The 19,050-nt window shown below is 40.6% G+C and overlaps 1 protein-coding gene across 1 annotated transcript; it reads left to right on the top strand.

Annotated features, from left to right (window-relative positions):
* The first annotated feature begins 6,679 nt into the window (after positions 1-6,679).
* On the top strand, positions 6,680-12,311 carry COX7A2 (cytochrome c oxidase subunit 7A2). The gene is made up of 4 exons (XM_082633764.1): positions 6,680-6,776; positions 7,978-8,067; positions 10,396-10,480; positions 12,105-12,311. The coding sequence occupies exons 1-4, from the start codon at positions 6,759-6,761 to the stop codon at positions 12,161-12,163; spliced, it is 252 nt and encodes an 83-aa protein (XP_082489890.1). The 5' UTR covers positions 6,680-6,758; the 3' UTR covers positions 12,164-12,311.
* Positions 12,312-19,050: the final 6,739 nt, after the last annotated feature.

Here is a 19,050-nt window from a genome sequence, read left to right as displayed (position 1 = left end):
CTGTTTTCCAGAAATCTGTTGACATTGATTTTCTGTTTCTGTCTCCTCTTTGGTCGCCATCCTTTTGGGCTGTCTTGTAAAACATGTTTTTTAGACTGTCATACAGTAAACTTTACTTTCTGTACTTGTAGTGTACAGTTCTGCGAATTTTAACACACGCGTAGGTTTTTGTAACCATTTTAGAATACAGAGCAGTACCCAAACCTCCCAACCTCCCTTTTACTATACACCTTTATAGTCACCCTTCCCTCCACCCATAAGCCCAGGCAACCACTGATCTCTCTTCCGTCCCCATAGTTTTGTCTTCTGGAATGTCATAAATGGAATCATGTCACATGTGACCTTTTGAAACTGGCTTCTTTTACTCAGCATAATGCCTTTGAGATTCATTTAAGGTGATGTATCTAAAAACACCTCCTACGAACAAACATATGGACACCAAGGGGGGAAAGTGGCGGGGTGGTGGTGGTGGGATGAATTGGGAGATTGGGATTGACATGTATACACTAATATGTATAAAATAGATAACTGATAAGAAACTACTGTATAAAAAAAATAAAATAAAATGAAGAAAACCTCATACCCTTTCAGTTCCTTTTCTTTCATTTTACCGGAGTGACGGGGAGGACAGACAAACTCTTGGGGCCAATCTGCTCTTAAACCGGAGCCACCTTGAAGTACCTTTTGGTGATCTTAGTACATTTTAAAAAACTATGTACTTTAAGTGACATTAATGGGAGCTTGTCTGTATGTCACAAGCTTTTCTATGCAGGGTGTTGTGGAAGAAGATTGAACTCACCATACATCACTTTCACTGTCAAGACTTATATGCCCCTTTATTTCAAGGACAAGAAATGCAGAAAGAAATAGATTTACAATTATATGTCAAATTGTAATTGAATCAGTGGTCTAAAATAATCCCTGGGCTATGTTGTCGTTCCTTTTTTCACGACAAAGCTTGTAAAAGAGCAGTTTATATTTTATTACTGTCTTCAGCTTCAGCCAGGCTTTCATCCCACTATTGCACTGTAGTCTCTTCACTATCAATCCGTGTCTGAAAGATTCAGAATACGGTTTTTAGAATGAGGCTGACCTGGCTCTTAAATACATAAACTGTATCTTCAGATTATTTAATCTCCTAAATCATTCACTTTACCATTTCCTTGTCTGTAAAATGAGGATTTTATTTTATTTTTATTTTTTTTTGCGGTACGCGGGCCTCTCACTGTTGTGGCCTCTCCCGTTGCGGAGCTCAGGCTCTGGACGCGCAGGCTCAGCGGCCATGGCTCACGGGCCTAGCCGCTCCGCGGCATGTGGGATCTTCCCGGACCCGGGCATGAACCCGTGTCCCCTGCATCGGCAGGCGGACTCTCAACCACTGCGCCACCAGGGAAGCCCTAAAATGGGGATTTTAATACCCACTTGACAGATTTTGATTTGAGGAATAAGGGAAGTGATAGATGAAACGCATTTAGTACAAAGTATAGAAAAATGGCACTCAGTGAACAACTACTACTCCCTTCTGTCAAATCCACTGAACTCATCCCATCCTAGCCTGGTGTTTCTCTTATATTCCTCGATGGAGTGAATGGTAGGTATGACCAACCATCTTACGAATTAAGCCAGAAATCTGCTCTCCTCCCCAACTTCCCAATCCAATAAATCACTACCTTGTGTTGATTTTTGAAGGTTCTTCCTCATTGTTGGCTCTCTAACCCTTATCTACATCCCTTTAGCTACATCTCTTTTGCTGTTGACTTACTTCAGGTTTTCTTTTTTCCTTGGATTACTATAAGTACCTTCTAATGGACTCTCTGTCCTGGTAACTCATATCCAATCCAGCGTTTCACTACTACCAGAATGATACTGAAATAGAGTTCTGATTCTTGACCATTTGCCATTTAAACCTTTAAATGGCCATAAAACACCTTCAGGATAAAATTTAAATTCATCGTTAAAAATCTGTCTTGGGCTTCCCTGGTGGCGCAGTGGTTGAGAGTCCGCCTGCCGATGCAGGGGACACGGGTTCATGCCCGGGTCCGGGAAGATCCCACATGCCGCTGAGCGGCTGGGCCCGTGAGCCATGGCCGCTGAGCCTGCGCGTCCGGAGCCTGTGCTCCGCAATGGGAGAGGCCACAACAGTGAGAGGCCCGTGTACCGAAAAAAAAAAAAAAAAAAAAAATCTGTCTTCCCCTGTTGCTCCACATCTCCATTTGTCCTGCTGCCAAACCAAACTATCTGCGTGCACTTCCCCAAGAGATGTGTTTACCATCTCTTCTTTGCCTCTGCATATGCTGTACCTTCTGCCTGGATACTTCCTCTGTTGACCCATTTCTCCTTTCCAACATTTCCTCCCATGATAATAGCTAACATTTACTGAATTGTATCATTTAATCTTCACAGCCACTTGATGATGGATACTGGTATCTCCATTTTACAGGTAAATAGGTGTAAATAATGAAATTTGCCTTCATTCATATTACTATTAAATGACAGATCCAGGATCTGTCTGACTTCCAGGTTCTTACCTATAATAATATTTTTCCCCTTCTCACTCCCATCTAGGCCTCTGTTTTACAGTTCCTGCAGTAGATTATGCTTGATTCCAAACCTCAGTTATTAATCTTGTTCTTGCCCTAAGTCTGGAATGCCTTCTAATCTTTACCCCATTTATTTTAATTCTACTGGATCTTGCTAACATCCAGTCTTTTCAAAACCTTCCTAATGACCACAACTTTCCTTGAGTTTCTCATAGCAGCCTTTGCTATACCAGTTACCAGAGTCATTTTTGTCTGCATCATAATCTACTTTTATGTGTGTATTATCATTGTAATTAAATTACTAAATTAAAGGTCAGGGATTTAAAGTTATCCTCTGAGCATATCACAACGTGTTACCGTCAGAGCAGGGTAGCCAATAAATTATTGCTCAACGAATAGCGAACTCATATTGCTGTTTTATGAAAGTATTTTTCATACATAAGGATTTTAGATCCAGGGAAAAAGATCATTAGCCCAGTCCCTAACTTTAATAACGAAAAGACTGAGGCTTGCAATTAGATAAATCATTTAACAATAAAATAATACAGCAGTTGAGACAACCAAAGTTCTCCTGATTCCTAACTATGTAATAATCAAAGAAAATATGAATTATATTGAAATGCTATCTTTTGTCTAACTAGTAGTTTTTTTTTTTTTTTTTTTTTTTTTTCTTTTTGCGGTATGCGGGCCTCTCACTGTTGTGGCCTCTCCCGTTGCGGAGCACAGGCTCCGGATGCGCAAGCCCAGCGGCCATGGCTCACGGGCCCAGCCGCTCCGCGGCATATGGGATCCTCCCAGACCGGGGCACGAACCCGCATCCCCTGCATCGGCAGGCGGACTCTCAACCACTGCGCCACCAGGGAGGCCCTAACTAGTAGTTTTTATACATTACATTTCACATGAAGCTGTTCTACTACATTATTTTTGTTAAAACTGTAAGTGGATTAAGGATGCTTCCAGAATTAAAATATACACATCTCAATCACACAAAACTCTATTCTGGCTTTCCTCTGCTTTTTAGTTAGAGATGCTATAGGCAGGATCAAAGTAAGGGTTGTCATCCTGTTGTTTAAAGGAAAAAAAGATTGAGTTAACTGTGTGACTTGGTAACTTTGCATCATTAATTGTGAAATTTTTCCCTTAGTAGTTTCACGTCTGATGTCCATAAAGCTATCTTACAGCAAGAGTCAAATAAACCCTTACCTACCTCAGAATTTCCATATATCTAAATAGCATACTGCCAGTTCTCTTATGATGTTCCAGAAGCCTCTGAAGGAAATATGTTTCAATGAAAGAGTCATTTCTAAGAATTTTCTAATATTACAAAAGAAACTCAAACTGATGTTTTGGAAAGGAACCTGTTTTGAAAATAAATATTCTGCTTCAGAGGATGAACTTACAAATCAGGTAACAAATTTAAAGTGTGCCTGGGAAGATTAAATAAAGCTTGATAGGCACCAAGCAAATTTCAGCCATATTTTTCTGTCACGAAAGTCACAATTTACAGAGCAAGGGCATGATAAGTGAGGAACCCTGGGACTGAAAAATGTTTGAAAAGAGTACAAGTATTAAGAAAGATTTTGTGAATTTTTAGACTCAGTAAAATGAGTTCACTCTTTTGTGCAGCATACTATTCACTTAACCAATATTTACTGAGCATTTTCTTTGTGCCAGTTACTGCACAAAAGGCTCTGCGGATACAGCATTGAACAAAAAGTTTTAAGCAGTCAATATCTAACTTAAGTCCTTAAAAGGATCATTGCTGTGATGATCTATCATTGAAGATAGACTGAATGGAAGAGTAGAAGCCTGGAAACCAGTTTAAAAGGCTTTTGCAGTAATGCAAGCAAGAGATGATAGCTTGGCCTGGATTGGTAGTAGCCGTGGAGACATGAGAAGTGGTCAGAAGTTTCAGATTATATTTTGAAGGTGCAGCCAACAGGATTTTCTTATGGATTAGTTACAGGGTATGATAGAAAACAGCCAAAGTTTGGGGCTTGAAATAAAGAAAGTCACAGAGAAAGCTTGGAAACAAGGGGTGGAAAGTAGAATTCAGTTTTGGTCGTGAAGTTTGAGATGCGCGTTAGACAACTAAGTGGGGATGTTTGGAGTGAAAGGGCAAAGTCGGACTGGAGAGTTGTTCGCACACAAATGGTGTTTCATGGCATTGGATGAAATCACAAAAGGGATGAATGTAGAAAACAAGTGGTACTCTGAAATTTAGAAACTGAGAGGATGAGGATCCAAGGAAGGAAACTAATAGTAGCAGCTTCTGAAATAGAACCACGGAAAGAGTAGTGTGTGGAACCCTCATTAAGACCACGTTTCAAACTATACACATGTTATACTGTATTGCATATGTGGTTTATTTCCAAATTAAAAATTGAAAAGATATTATGAGGGAATGATCAACTGTGTTAAATGTTGCTGATAGATGGAAAAGAGAATTGATACTGACAGTATAAAGGAGTGGAAGGGAAGACAAGTATAAAGAAATCTGTGTTTTATGTTGGAGAAGAGAAACGGTATGGTAACTGAACTCAAAAGAGGTTTGTTTAATTTGGGAATGTGTTTATATGCTCATGGAATGATCCAGTAAAGAGGGGATAATTGTAATGACATGAATATAAGGATCTGCATCTACTTTAGGATCTATTTTATGTGCCTCTTTGGTTCTTTTTGGACAGAGCCATAAGTGTCCTAGAGCTATCACCCACTATATATCATTAATTCATCTGATGGTTAGCAGATTACGCCCTTTAAGCAGTCCTAGGGGAATGGTAATAAATTCACATAATCTTTGTTCTTGAGAAGTTTACAGTCCAGTTGGCTAAATGGAGAAAAGATAAGAGCATATACAACCATATAATCTGAACCATACAATTTCAAATTATAGACAATTCACTATTAAAAAATCGCTATGCTCCAGCTGTTGGCACCTGGTAATTATCCTCAAGCATTTGATTATAGTGTATAATACAGAGTGGAGAATAAACCGGGTCCTTTCAGTTCTAATCTAGGGAAGAGGTGAATTGGGTATTTATAATTTGTAAATATATAAATTTATAAATAATTGGGTATTAAAATCGGTGAGGAAAATAACTTGAACTGGGAACAAGTAACTTGGTGGGTCTAAGCCTAAAGATTAGAAGGAATAATAATTTCAATATTACTAATTTTATCTACACATTTCACCTATGCTGAACCCATACATCATCAGCTTTCTATTTGAAATGACAATGGAATAATTATGAGTTTGTAAAAAGGTGGACAGATATTTACTGTAGTATAGGGTGGATACTTTTGTATTTATACCCTCTTGAGGGTGGGCACTTGTAACAGACACTTGTAATGTGGCATTATTTAAGCACAATTGGTATCTGTACAATAATTGCTGTGCCTGGCAACTCCAACCATGGAAAGTGCCCTGCTAGCCTGAGACAGCAAGACTCAGGAGCCCAGATTTGCCCTCCCATTTCTGGTCCCCCAATTAAAATTTCCCCCTCTTTTCAGCGTTTTCCCAGACTCAGAGAAACGAGTGAACAGCTTCCACACTTTCGCGACACTGTGGGAGAGCTTCTTGCATGGGGAGCTCTGCAGCACCCAAAGGTGCAGCAAGATAAAAACTAGTATCCCGACGCAGCTCTACACAGCACACTCTCAGCACACGGAACAGTAACGTCCTCACAACAGTGGAAAAAACTGATTGTATCCGTGTAAGAGAAGTTATACTTTTTGTTTTGTATTTTATCCCGCTTCACAGTTTAGAGTTCGGCCAAACCAGCGTTCTAAACAGTGGCTCAAAGGTTGCTCAGAGTTTTACGTCTTCTCGTTCAAAATACACACACTAATTTTCTTCGATAGCCTGGTCTCACATTAATTTTATCTGAGCTAGTTGAACGAGTACGTAATGCCTCGCTCCCTGCCTCTCAGGTCTCAAAAGTCGTTCGTTTCTCCCCAGCCTCCGCTCCCGGGGTAACCGGCGGCTCAGAAGCGAAGTCGAGGCACAGAGACGGCCCGCCGGCTAGAGCGGCTACAGCCGTCCGGCCGCTCTCTCTTTTCTTCCGCTCTCCATGGTTAGGAGAAGTCCCGCCTCCACCCGGAAGTATTTAGGCTCCAGGCGCTTGCGCAACGCCAGAAGGTAGTTCCGGTTCCGGCGTGTGGATCTTCGTTCCTGGTGTTCAGCTGTCGCGGTTGGTGGGCACTAACGGAGCCAAGATGCTGCGGAGTCTGCTGGTGAGTAGCTTCTCGGCTGGCATTTGGGACGTGGGGCGGGAAGGTTGGGAGCGGAGGCTAGAGGGTCGCGACAGGAAAGCTTCTCCTGGGAGGGAAGGAGAGAGGGAGAGGGCGGCTTCGGAGGTCACCTTCCTTGGTCCGTGTCCTTTTCGCTTGACCTTCCTTCCCTTCCATGGATCCCTCTTGCCCCAAGCTGTGCTGGGTAGTTGTAAGGAGTGGAGAAGCTGGGGAGGTGACCAGAGGATTGTGCATTAGACAAGCCTTGGGTTCTTAGTCGCCACCCCTAACCTTGTGGGTGCAGGTGGGAAGTTTCTGATACCCGGAAGCGTTAGCAGAAGGATGTTCCTCGGATACCGAGGGGTTTGAGTTTCAGTGACTCTGAGCTTTGTGAGCACCAGAAGGCAGTTTAAAAAGCAAGCCATTCAGTTTTGGCTGGCACTTTAGGAGCATTCATGGCCGAAGGGTCGTGTTGCTTCCATCAGGCGGTTCTGCAGTGTCCTTCACCCCTCCACCGACTTTGAGCATGCGAAATATTTCCCCTAAATTTTGAGAAAGAGAAGGAAAATGTAACAGTGATCGTTTTCTTCGGTAATTATCCAATAAAGCTTTACTTATCTTCTCAATATAGTATTTATTTTAGAAAGTGGAGAGCATATTTGTAATTTATTTCAACTGGATATGTAATGCAAGTCTCTTGTAAAAGATTTATGCCCTGTTAATCCTTTGGGAAAAATGTAATGAGGGAAGCATTTTAATTAAGTAGGAATCATGCCAGTTTATTTTGATATCAAGTAATAGATTTTTAATAATATGGTAGAGTATTTAAATAAAAAAACTTCGAACCTCGTGTATTTTGTAACCATTCTTTATTTTTGTAATATCTATATATCAGTATGTTTTCCTCATATAATGCTACTGGTTCAATTCAGGTAAAGATCATGATTTTTTTCCCCTCAAAATGTACATGAGTTGCTTCTTAAATGTGGCGTTTGGAGACTTCAGAATGTAATATAAAGAGCAGTGGCCGGGCAACAAATAGGAAAACCTCAGTGCTTGTCTGTGACTTTGTTATTGACAAATCGGATATGTTTTAACTCTCAGTTTCACTTTTCTGTAATACTGAAGATTGGAAATGGTTGGTTTTGAAGGTTTCTTTAAGCTCTAAGTCTGTTTAGTATATATGGATTTTTTTAAATTTCAGGCTCTTCGTCAGATTGCCCAGAGGACCATAAGTACTGCTTCACGCAGGCAGTTTGAAAATAAAGTTCCAGAGAAACAAAAGCTGTTTCAGGTACTGAAGTATTTTATAGGAGATTGGTACTTGTTATGATTAGATTACCAAAAGTTGGTGATAGGAGGTAAATCTGGAGACGTCTGATTGTTAACAATCCTGTTGTATTAGCAGAAGAGTAATAAGAAACTGTCTGTCGATAGCTAACTGGGCATTTGCTATAACCAAGAGGCCCTTGGGAAAGCAGAAGAAATGAGGGGGTAAAGATCAAAGACACTTTCTTTTGGAGGAGTCACATTGCGTTGGCACTCTTTGGGGTAGCTGCACAGTAATAGACAAATAGACCATAGAAATAGCCCAGAAACAGAACAAATACATTAATATATGTAGAAACTTGATATATGTTAAAGGTGCTATTTCATATTAGTGGGGAATGGAAAAATTGGGTGGCTGTTTTGAAGAAAGTAAAGTTATATCCGTTCTGTATTGTGTGTTAAAAGATTAATTGCAGATATAAATACTTCTCCCTCAAAAAATATTAAAAGAAAATATAGGATAATTTTTTTCCAGCTTATTGAGGTATGATTGACAAGTAATAATCGTAAGCATTGGAAATTCTCTGGTGGTCCAGTGGTTGAGAATCCGCCTTCCTATGCAAGGGATGCGGGTTCGATCCCTGGGGATGGGGGAACTAAGGTCCTTCCTGCCCCGGGGGAACTAAGACCACACACCGCAACTACTGAGCCCATGCACAACTAGAGAGAGGCCCACGCACCACAACGAAGATCCTGCATGCCACAACGAAGATCCTGCGTGCTGCAACTAAGACCTGATGCAAAGAAAGAAAGAAAGAAAGAATAAAAATAAATAGTTTGTATTTAGGTTGTACCTGATTTTTTATTTTAAGGTGTACAAACAATGTGATATTTAATGTATCTATGAATGATTACCACAATCAGGTTTAATCTGGGGTCATCCTAAGAAAGTCTTTACAAAGCCTAGAAGCTGTAAAGGAGAAAAATTGCAAGGTTTGGTGACATGAAAATTTTAAGTGTACTTATGGTACAAATTGAGGTAAGTGACAAATTGAGGGAAAAAATTTTAGATTAACAAAATTTTTAATATTAACAAAAAGCTAATATCCTTAGCATACAGAGAGATCCTACAGATCAGTAAGAAATGCAAATTAAAATGACAAGTTGCTACTTTTTTCCCCTGTTTGATTGTCAAAATTTTAGAAGATTTAAAATAGGTTATGTTAGCCAGGTGTGGGAGATAAGTGCGTTCCTATACAGTACGTTGATACATGCTAGGAAGTAGTATTGGTACAGAAATTTTAGAGTATTTGAAAGTATTAGAAGCAAATTATTGTGCATATCCTATCCAGGACTCCCATTTTAAGAATCTTTCCTACAGAATAGTAGCATAAATATATAAAGATAGGAAATAGGCTATTACTCATCATGGGAGTTTAATATCAAAAAAACCCAACAACCTAAATACCCATTAATAAAGGATTGGCTAATGTAATTTTAGTTTTTGCACAGTGGAATGCTGTGTAGCCATTAAAAGGAACAAAGTAGGTTTAAATGGGCTAGATGGTTTTTAAGATAATGCTGAGGGAAAAATCTGTGATAGGCCATTGTATAGCATAATCTCATTTTGTGTATTAAACAAGTATGTGCATAAATTAGAAGCTATGGCAATACAAGCTTTAAAAAATAAAGGATATGTATTAATATGTGTTAATAGTGTTTTTCTCATGAGGAAAGACTTAATGGGATGGAGCACTTACCTTCATAAGTAGTTAGGTTATCAGTGATTGTTTTGTTTAATTGTGATCTCTGATTTTTCATAAAGAAAATTTTAAGTGGTTAAAAAAAAAGTATTATGTATGCTGCATAAAAATAAAATACTTATATTTAACAGATGTGTTAAGTATCCTGCTCTATGCCAGGTGCTGGACTGGGGGAGACTAAGGGTATAATTTAGGGTTATAAACCAAAACTCTCTCCTTTTTTTTTTAAGGGAAAAAAAGATCTTACCTATGACCCACGTGTGATGATTATTGCTTTTTTAATAATTAAATTGATGAACTCAATGTATATATTTTCACAGCTTTACTGTTTATATGTTCTTTGGAAAGAACATCTTATTAGATCTCAAATTAACTTTAAAAGAAAGAATGTTGATTTTTAGGATTTTTTATTTTAAAAGTAGTTGTAGTAGAGAAAGATTCAGGAAAAGGGTAGTCCTTTTTAATTTTGATATTTAAAATATTTCAATTTCAGGGTTTTAAGAAGCCACTTAATTTTATATGAATTGATTTGTCTTTTTCATTTAGTTGGGAACAAATGATATACATTAATTATTATTTTTTTGACCTAGGAGGATAATGGAATTCCAGTGCATCTAAAGGGTGGGATAGCTGATGCCCTCCTGTACAGAGCCACCATGATTCTTACAGTCGGTGGTAAGACATTGGGAATGCTTGCTCTATAGCAAAATCATAGTAGCGATAACTGACAACACCATTGCTCTCGCTGTGCCAGTATTTTAACACAGGCAGTCTGTCACCAGAATCTGAGGTCTTACTGCTTTACGTATAATGACTCACAAATGTGATTGATACATATTGTATAAGAACATTTTAATGTCTTTTTTAAAAAAAAACCAATAAAGTTTGATAATTATCTTGTGATAGAGGTGGCTTTTGGAATGTGCCACTGGTGGCCCGGCAGGCCTTTGGAAGAGGCAAAGATAGCTGCTCTATCCCATCTCCTACAACAGGGGTTCTTAAATATTTTGACTGTGATGTATAATAATAATAATACACTTTATATCTAATCCCTGTACATACGTATTTATGACAGAGATAAAACCTTACACAGCGCAATACTTTTACTGCATGTAAAGTGCTTTGATATTTTTTCTGTGGATTGGGCAGGTCCATTATTCAATATTAGCAGTGGAATACCACAAATGAGCATGCTGGGAGCAGAGTTAGGAGTCTGAATGATTGCTCCCTGGGGGGAGAAAGGGAAACAGCATTAGAGTGATTACTGTGTGCTCATTCTGTTGATAGGAGTGCCACATAGGTGGATTTCTGTAACCCTTGTATTAAGTCTGTAATGTATCCTCGTTTTAAAGATGGAGAAATTATGTTAATTACCCAGATAATTTTTTTTTTTTTTTTTTTTTGGTGATACGCGGGCCTCTCACTGTTGTGGCCTCTCCCGTTGCGGAGCACAGGCTCCGGACGCGCAGGCCCCGCGGCCATGGCTCACGGGCCCAGCCGCTCTGCGGCATGTGGGATCCTCCCGGACCGGGGCACGAACCCGTGTCCCCTGCATCGGCAGGCGGACTCTCAACAACTGCGCCACCAGGGAAGCCCTACCCAGATAATATTGCTTCTTTGGAAGAGCTGGTATTTGAACCCTAATCATAAAGTCCCCTTATGCTTATGCCAAGGTGCCTTTTTTGGCTTGAATTGAACGCAGTGAAGGGACATTTTATGGACAACAAGCAGATAGTGACATTTGGGCTTTCTTAAGGTAAAGTCCTAAATTCTTTTTGGCCAGTGTGACTGTTTCGTAGACGTTTTGGTAATTAGTTTTAAAAATACATTTCCAGTTATTAGAAATTCTTACTTCAAATTTGATTATTTAAAAATTAGATGTCACTCTTCCTTGGTTTTATATTGATAATACACTTCAGGGAAGGCTTTGCCTATTTGACTTTTTGGCTTTTGAATCATTCTTAGCATTTCTCAGGCAATCTTAGGTTGTATGTTCTTAATCTTACTTTAAATTTTTTACATGTCATTACGTTAACAAATACATTACTGTGCTGCATCTAACACTTTCTATACAAGTTAAGTAATACTAAAACTAGATTAAACGTGTTTTGTATGTATTTATTTTAAATTTTGCCAGCACCTATCAAAATACTTCTGTATGTTCCCGTAAAAATAGTCTTAATACCAGCCTTGTCTCTTTATCTTACAACTTTTTAGCTGGAATATTGGGTTTATACCCAATTTAAAGCATTTAAACCTGAGAATTTCCTGTTAAGTTCTTATTTCCTTTATTTTTCAGGAACAGCATATGCCATATATCAGCTGGCTGTGGCTTCATTCCCCAAGAAGCAGGGTTGACTTCACTTTATCCTCCCAGCAATCAGTTGGCTCAACTCCATTCAGCTCTCTGTGGACCAGTAGTCTGATAACTAATTTGAGTTCTTCTTTGGGGATCAATATTTATTGACTTGTACTAACTGCCACCAATAAAGCAGTCTTTACCATCCATGGTTTTATTTTATCACTTTAGGATACATTATACCAGTAATAGCAGCCTTATAAACCTTAGGTAAGGAGGAAAAAGTGATTCTTTGGTCATTAGGTACATATAGTACCACTGTGGTATTATTTGAGTGAAATTGTATTTTTAGCAGCTTAGAATTACAACAGGGGATGGTCTTCAGCTTTCATTGAGCTTGACACTCGGCGTGCATATTTCTTTGAGTCTTCCCCTCCCCCCTCTTCGCTGCTGTGCTGTATCCTGGGATATGCTAGCACCTAGGGTTAGTGGAAGCAGGTTATTTTTGGCTCATGGGGTTCAAGTTTCTTTTTTTCTCTCTTGGCTGTGTGTGTTTATGTTTAAGAATGTTGGATGTATTCCACAGTTTAGGCTTTAGTAGAATTGCTGTAAAATAATCCAGTATTTGTTCTTTTCACACTCAGAATGGGCTTCTGTTATGTTCGTTTAATCCATAACCTACAGTGTACCTTTCCTTAAAATACTTAGTTCATTTGTAAAAGTTATCTTCTGGGGGAACAGAAGGAGTCAGACTTTGTCATCTCCTCTGCAAGGTGTGCATTTGTAACACTCTATGAAGATTAAGAGTCTAGATGTGTCAGATCTAGGGGAAATCTATGAGTAAGGGTTTTATAAAAGCTTCAATTTCTGGATAAAATTGAGAAAACTAATATAGTTAGAAAAATGGAGTCAAGTCTGAAATACCAAACTAAGTCTTTTCCTTTTAAAACATTGAGGCTTATGGTACAAATCCATCTCAAGAGGTACCTAATGAAAGGTGCTTCAGCCTTGAGTCTTGAAAGATCTTGGGTAGCCATATATCTGACCTGCCACCGAATGCAGGAATCCGCCCAGCCTCTTACAGAATCTTGTTACTAACATCAGCAGAGAACACTGCTTTTGAAGGGAGTGGAATGAATATTGTTAGACATTTCTGAATGCTTAGAAATAAGTAGGCCTGGAATCTGGTCCAATTCTGATGCAGAGCGAAAAAGCAACCAGTGATAATATTTTGAAACAAGCTATATTTATCAGCATTGTACAAAGGAGAATTTCGTCAGTATGATTCGAAATGCTTTTATAACATGATGTGAAAGATACTTTTGTGCAGTAAAAAGGAAGAATATCTTGATATCTTCTACAACCTTCAGCTCTTGATTCTGTGAGAGGTGCTTTTCTATTTCTGGTGTGACCTAGTCAGACGATTAAAACTTTTTTAATGCCAAAACGTTCAATTAACGTGACAAGATTGGATAAAGTAGGAGAAGGTTAAATGCTCAAGAGACTTTAAAATAGTTTTAAATGCTACGATTAAGTTTTTGCCCTTCATCCTAAAATTCTGCATTGTCAGCAGGGGTGGAGATGGGGAGGGGACAAGGGGTGAGGTCTCAGAAGAGGGGTTGCTGGATAGGGGCCCATGAAATTATCTGCTACTCTTAGCGTTTAGTAAGAGAGAGATTACTATTATTGATTCAAAGACTAACCAGATGTCCATAGAACAGAGTCCATAAGAAGTATTGCAAATGTGGCCTCCAGGAAACGAACAACTATCATTCCAATCTCCTTTGTATCTTTACCACGTATTATCCTTTTGAGGATAGTATCTGCTACTAAGTAGAAGAAATTCTCTGATATTATCCCACTAATATAAGCGCCATGGGAGAGAGATTTAAGTGAAACTTTGTTACAGTTAGTACTGTGCTCAGAACTGAATTTGTAGTCCAGCTGCTCTAGATGAAGTTCCGTCAAAAAAACTAAAACTCGGGGCATGCAGTTTATCCAGAGCTACAAATAAATGGCAGCGCAATCTCCAAGTCCATTTTTATCTGATTCTTAAAGTCCATGGTCTTTGTAGTATACTTCATCTTACCAGGTGTTTAGTTACATTGGCTGGGATAGCTTCAGTGCACTGCTGTCGTATGCAAATACGAATGCCCTCCAGACTCCCATCCCCTGCCCCGTCAGGCTTGTGGGAAGAGCGATCGGTACCGTCTCCAGTTCCTTTATTCAGTTTCACATTGACCCCTCTGTATCACTTGCAACATACCTACGTATATAACGTCTGTCTCTTCCGTTGTATAAATGAGATCTGAAGTCGGCACGCATCACCAGCCACAGCGCTCTTCTGCTGCTTGGTGCGTGCATGCTCATTCTTTTTTTTTTTTTTTTTTTTTGCGGTATGCGGGCCTCTCACTGCCGCGGCCTCCCCCGTTGCGGAGCACAGGCTCCGGACGCGCAGGCCCAGCGGCCATGGCTCACGGGCCCAGCCGCTCCGCGGCATATGGGATCCTCCCAGACCGGGGCACGAACCCGTATCCCCTGCATCGGCAGGCGGACTCCCAACCACTGCGCCACCAGGGAGGCCCTGCATGCTCATTCTTGACGGAGAATCCGGGAAAGCCCCCCAGCTGCTGCTGGAAGCGTTGACATTCTTCCCTTTGTTCCCAACGTTCCCTGTACTCATCTTTATCAGGAGTTTAATGCCTCTGAATCTGAATTCAAATTTGAGTTATAATTGTTGATAAGTCTGGGAACCAGTGTAGCATTGTAGTTAATTAAAGATCATGGAGTCAGAAGACCCAGCTTCAACCCTTGGATTAGATGACCATGGGTAGCCAACCTTGCTAAACCTGTATCCTCATCTGCATAAATGGGATAATGCCTAGTGCACAAGGTTATTCTAATGCAAGTAAAGCACGAAAAATGGTTTCCGACACACACCAAGTGTGCAGTAAATGCTAGGTACTTCTATTGTTAGCTCTCAGAGAAGGAACTCTACCTTTTCAACTCATATCCCTGTCAACTTGGCATAGAGCAGGGACCATGAGCTGGTCAGGGCTGGTAGGAGAGGTTCACGCTTGCATCCATGTCCTGGGTGCCTTCTTTTGGCTCTGCTATCCTTAGTGTGTAGCTTTCATACTCCTTGTAAGATGGCTGCTGCAGCTCCTGCTATTGTGTTTGTTTTCCTGCAGGAAGAAGGATTGGTGAAAAGAGCACATGCTAAACAAGCGAGCTCTCTTTAAAGAGCCTCAGAAGCCCCACACAAAGACTTAAACTTATATCCCTTTAGCCAGATGTTCTGCCACATGATCATGCCTGCATTCAAGGAGGCCAAGAAATGTCTCAAATGGGCATATTGCCATGCAAAATTGGAGTTCTGTGTAATAAGAAGGGGAGACTGGGTATTGAGTTGACAACTAATAGTCTCTCCCCCGGCCAGGTTTTTTTCTTTGCCAGTTTGTTTTTTAAAAGAATGAAGTCCACACGGGAGGAGACAGGACAGGACCTAGGAGCATTTTGGTTCCTACTTCTAGTTGTCTCTGATGCCCACAGCCATGCCTGCTGGGAGGCTTGGCTGCATTTCATCGTCCAATAACTTTCTCTTTGTGCTTAAGTTAGTTCAGGTAGGTTTCTCAACCAGGAACCAACCAAAGCAGTATTTCCTGAGTTTACCATCTATCTTACCATCTAATAGGAGCACACTTCTACCATTCACTCTAAACCATAGTTAGGTGCTTAATACAGGCAGCCATTACTGGTTTCTCATGGCAGACAGGAATGGTTCAATGCACCATAAATGCAAGTAGATACAGAGAATACAAGAATGATAAAAAGTAAGTATTACAGTGCTGCTGTAGCCAATTTGGTTCAGGGTTTGCAGAACCCTTCCTGCCCTTTGAGATAGTCATGCACAAGTTCCCCAAAGCTGCCAATTTCACAGGCCTCCAGCTTGGGACTCCCACTGCCTGGGTCCTGTAAGCAACATGTCATGATCCACCACCCAGGACTTTGCTTCTACATATACTTCAAGATCAATAACTCAAGTTCACAGATACTGAGTACCTACTGGGTGCCAGACACTGTTGTGGGTGCCTGGGGATCATGGGTGAGCAAAATATGCACATTCCTACCCTCATAGAGTTTACATTATAGTGAGGGGTAGCAGGGAAGACAATAAAACAGAAATAAATTGGACAGTATGTTAGCAGGTAATCAATTCTATGGGGAAAAAGGACCAAAGGGGACAGCTGGCATGGGGGTGGGCTGATTGGGTGTCCTAGTAAATGAGGTATGAAGATGGGTTTCAATGGGGTGGTTAGATTTAAATAAAAACTGTAGAGGTGAGGGAGCTAGTCAAGCAGATATATAGGGAAAGGGCCTTAAAGGAAGAGGGAGCAGCTTAGAGCGGGTGCCCTACTGTGCCCAGCATGTTCAAGGACAGGAAGGCAGGAGCAGTTATGGCTGACTGCGTGGGAGGGGAGAAGGCAGAGAGGTAGAAGGGGTCGCACCAGGGAGGGCCTTGCAGGCTGCTGTCAGGACTTGGGCTTTTACTCTGAGCGGTATGGGGAGCCACTGCAGAGTTTCTCACGGAAGAGAGACTTACATGTTCTAAAGAGGACTGGCTTGGCTGTCATGTTGAAATAGCCCAGAGGGGACCCAGGGTAGAAGCAGGCAGACCCATCAGGAAGCTTCGTGCAGCTATTCAGGGAAGGAGAGATGGAAGCAATAGATAGTGGTCGGATTATGAACAGAGGAGGAGTTTCACTCATCAGCCACTTAGACCTTGCCCTTCTCCACCCACCCATCCACCCACCCACCCATCCACCCATCTACCCATCCATCCACCCATCCATCCACCCATCCACCCATCCACCTATCCATCCATCCATCCAACAATTACTTATTGGAAGCTTACTTTGTGTAAGGTACTGTTCTCAGCTCTGAGAAGACAAGTGTGAACTAGGCCGGCAAGCTCTTCTATGGAACTTACTAGACAGTAAATACATTCATAAGCACAGTAATGGTCTACAATGGGAATCAACAGTGTGATCTCAGGAAAAGTGCCAGAGTGGAAGCTAGAAAAGGCCTCAGAGGAAGTGACATTTGAAACGAGACCAGAAAAGAAGGAGTCTACTGTGCTAAAAGTCAGGAGAAAAGCATTGAGGGGAAAGGGAAGTTGCTTTGCGTCTTTGAATTGCAGATGGAAGACCAGTGTTGTTGAAACACAGGGAGCTGGAGAAAGACGGCAGCAGCGGCTACCTCTTCCCCCGCGACCAACACAACACCTGGCCCTCTTCCTACACTCAGGGTCCAGATGGCTTTTTTACTGGTTTCATGTTACGCAACACGGTCTGATAACCATAGCATTGATTTATCCAAAAGTCTAAACAGAAACTAGCAGGTGAATATTCTGTTCCAGACAGTAGTTGTTACTGTTATTAGCAAGAACCAGAAGCGGAGGAAATACAGTTAAGGGGAGATCAAACACACAGCAGTTATGTTTGGACCTGATCCCCAATCAAAATCTATCTTATTCAGAATCCCTTTTTTTTTTTTTTTGCGGGCCTCTCACTGTTGTGGCCTCTCCCGTTGCGGAGCACAGGCTCCGGACGCGCAGGCCCAGCGGCCATGGCTCACGGGCCCAGCCGCTCCGCGGCATGTGGGATCCTCCCGGACCGGGGCACGAACCCGTGTCCCCTGCGTCGGCAGGTGGACTCCCAACCACTGCGCCACCAGGGAAACCCCGAGAATCCCATTTTTAAAATCCACTATGTACCATGTTACTTCTTAGATGGGGAAAGAAGAAAAAAATACTTAGGACAACTGTACTAGTTGGTTCCCTCATGGACTTTATTCTGTGTGAACACTGCTGATTCACTGGTTATGTCTGGCAAATCTGCATCTTAATGATTGGCAATTTTTTATTCTCTCTCTCTCCTCTGTGATTCCCACGAAGCTGACCATGTATCCACTCTGACTGCCTGTCTCTATTGTCTCTATATAAGTATATATATATATATTTATTTATTTTAAAGCAACTCCAAGTCAGGGATATTTTGAAGAACCCATTAGTGAGGAAAACCAATCAAAACATAAGACATTTTCTAAATGTTTATCCTAGTATAATACACCAGAGGGCGGTCATGATTAAACGTTTACAGTTAAATTGCTTGGAAACTAGAGAGCTGTCTACTGAAATGGGTATTTCAAACCACACATGAAGTTTGCCAGAGGAAGAGGAGATCACAGTATTAGATTCTGCAGCCTTAGTGCTAGAATATAATAAATGTGTGTGTATGTATATACTTGTATGGCTTTCATTTTTGGTTTCTAATTATGTGATCACTGGTTTCCAATGATAAATGTTCCATTAGTATAATGAAAGATGGGCTGTTTCCTTTAGTTCTGAGACTAGGTCAGATCTTCATTGACCTCTTGTAGGAGGCTGTCATCTTCCCTCTGGGGAGCTGGTGAAAGTATTCTCTGGTGTTATTCTGACGATTAAAGGCGAATGTCTTTGTTTGGCCTTGTTAATCTCTTTCCAGGCCATTTTACCCCAATTAATGTGCTAAATGTTTTATTCATGGCCATTACTATTGGATACTTTTCCCATGGTGCTTTTTCTTAAAACTGTATCTTCTTTGGGAAATCAGAATGTGATGAATCATTGTGACTGTTTTGGTCACAAAAATACACCTTTAGTCCGGTCATTTCCCACCTTGATTCTATCCTAATGATCATTGTAATGATAATTTATTTATGTGTATTTATTTTAATTTTTAATTGAAGTATAGCTGACTTACAATATTGTATTAGTTTCAGGTGTACAATATAGTAATTTGCTATTTTTAGATTTCACTTCATACAAAGTTACGATAAAACATTGACTATATTCCATGTGCTGTACATTATATCCTTATAAGTTATTTATTTTATACCTAGTTGC

The sequence above is a fragment of the Mesoplodon mirus genome (genome assembly GCF_964341445.2).
Source record: "Mesoplodon mirus genome assembly, chromosome: 10".
NCBI lineage: Eukaryota > Metazoa > Chordata > Mammalia > Artiodactyla > Ziphiidae > Mesoplodon > Mesoplodon mirus.
Note: the sequence above shows the minus strand (reverse complement) of the source record. Positions and strands in the feature narration are given on the sequence as shown.

Excerpts from the sequence above, each read along its gene's own strand:
- COX7A2 (XM_082633764.1), top strand. Across the intron at positions 8,068-10,395 it reads AGAAACAAAAGCTGTTTCAG|GAGGATAATGGAATTCCAGT; the intron begins GTACTGAAGTAT and ends TTTTTGACCTAG. Across the intron at positions 10,481-12,104 it reads CATGATTCTTACAGTCGGTG|GAACAGCATATGCCATATAT; the intron begins GTAAGACATTGG and ends TTTATTTTTCAG.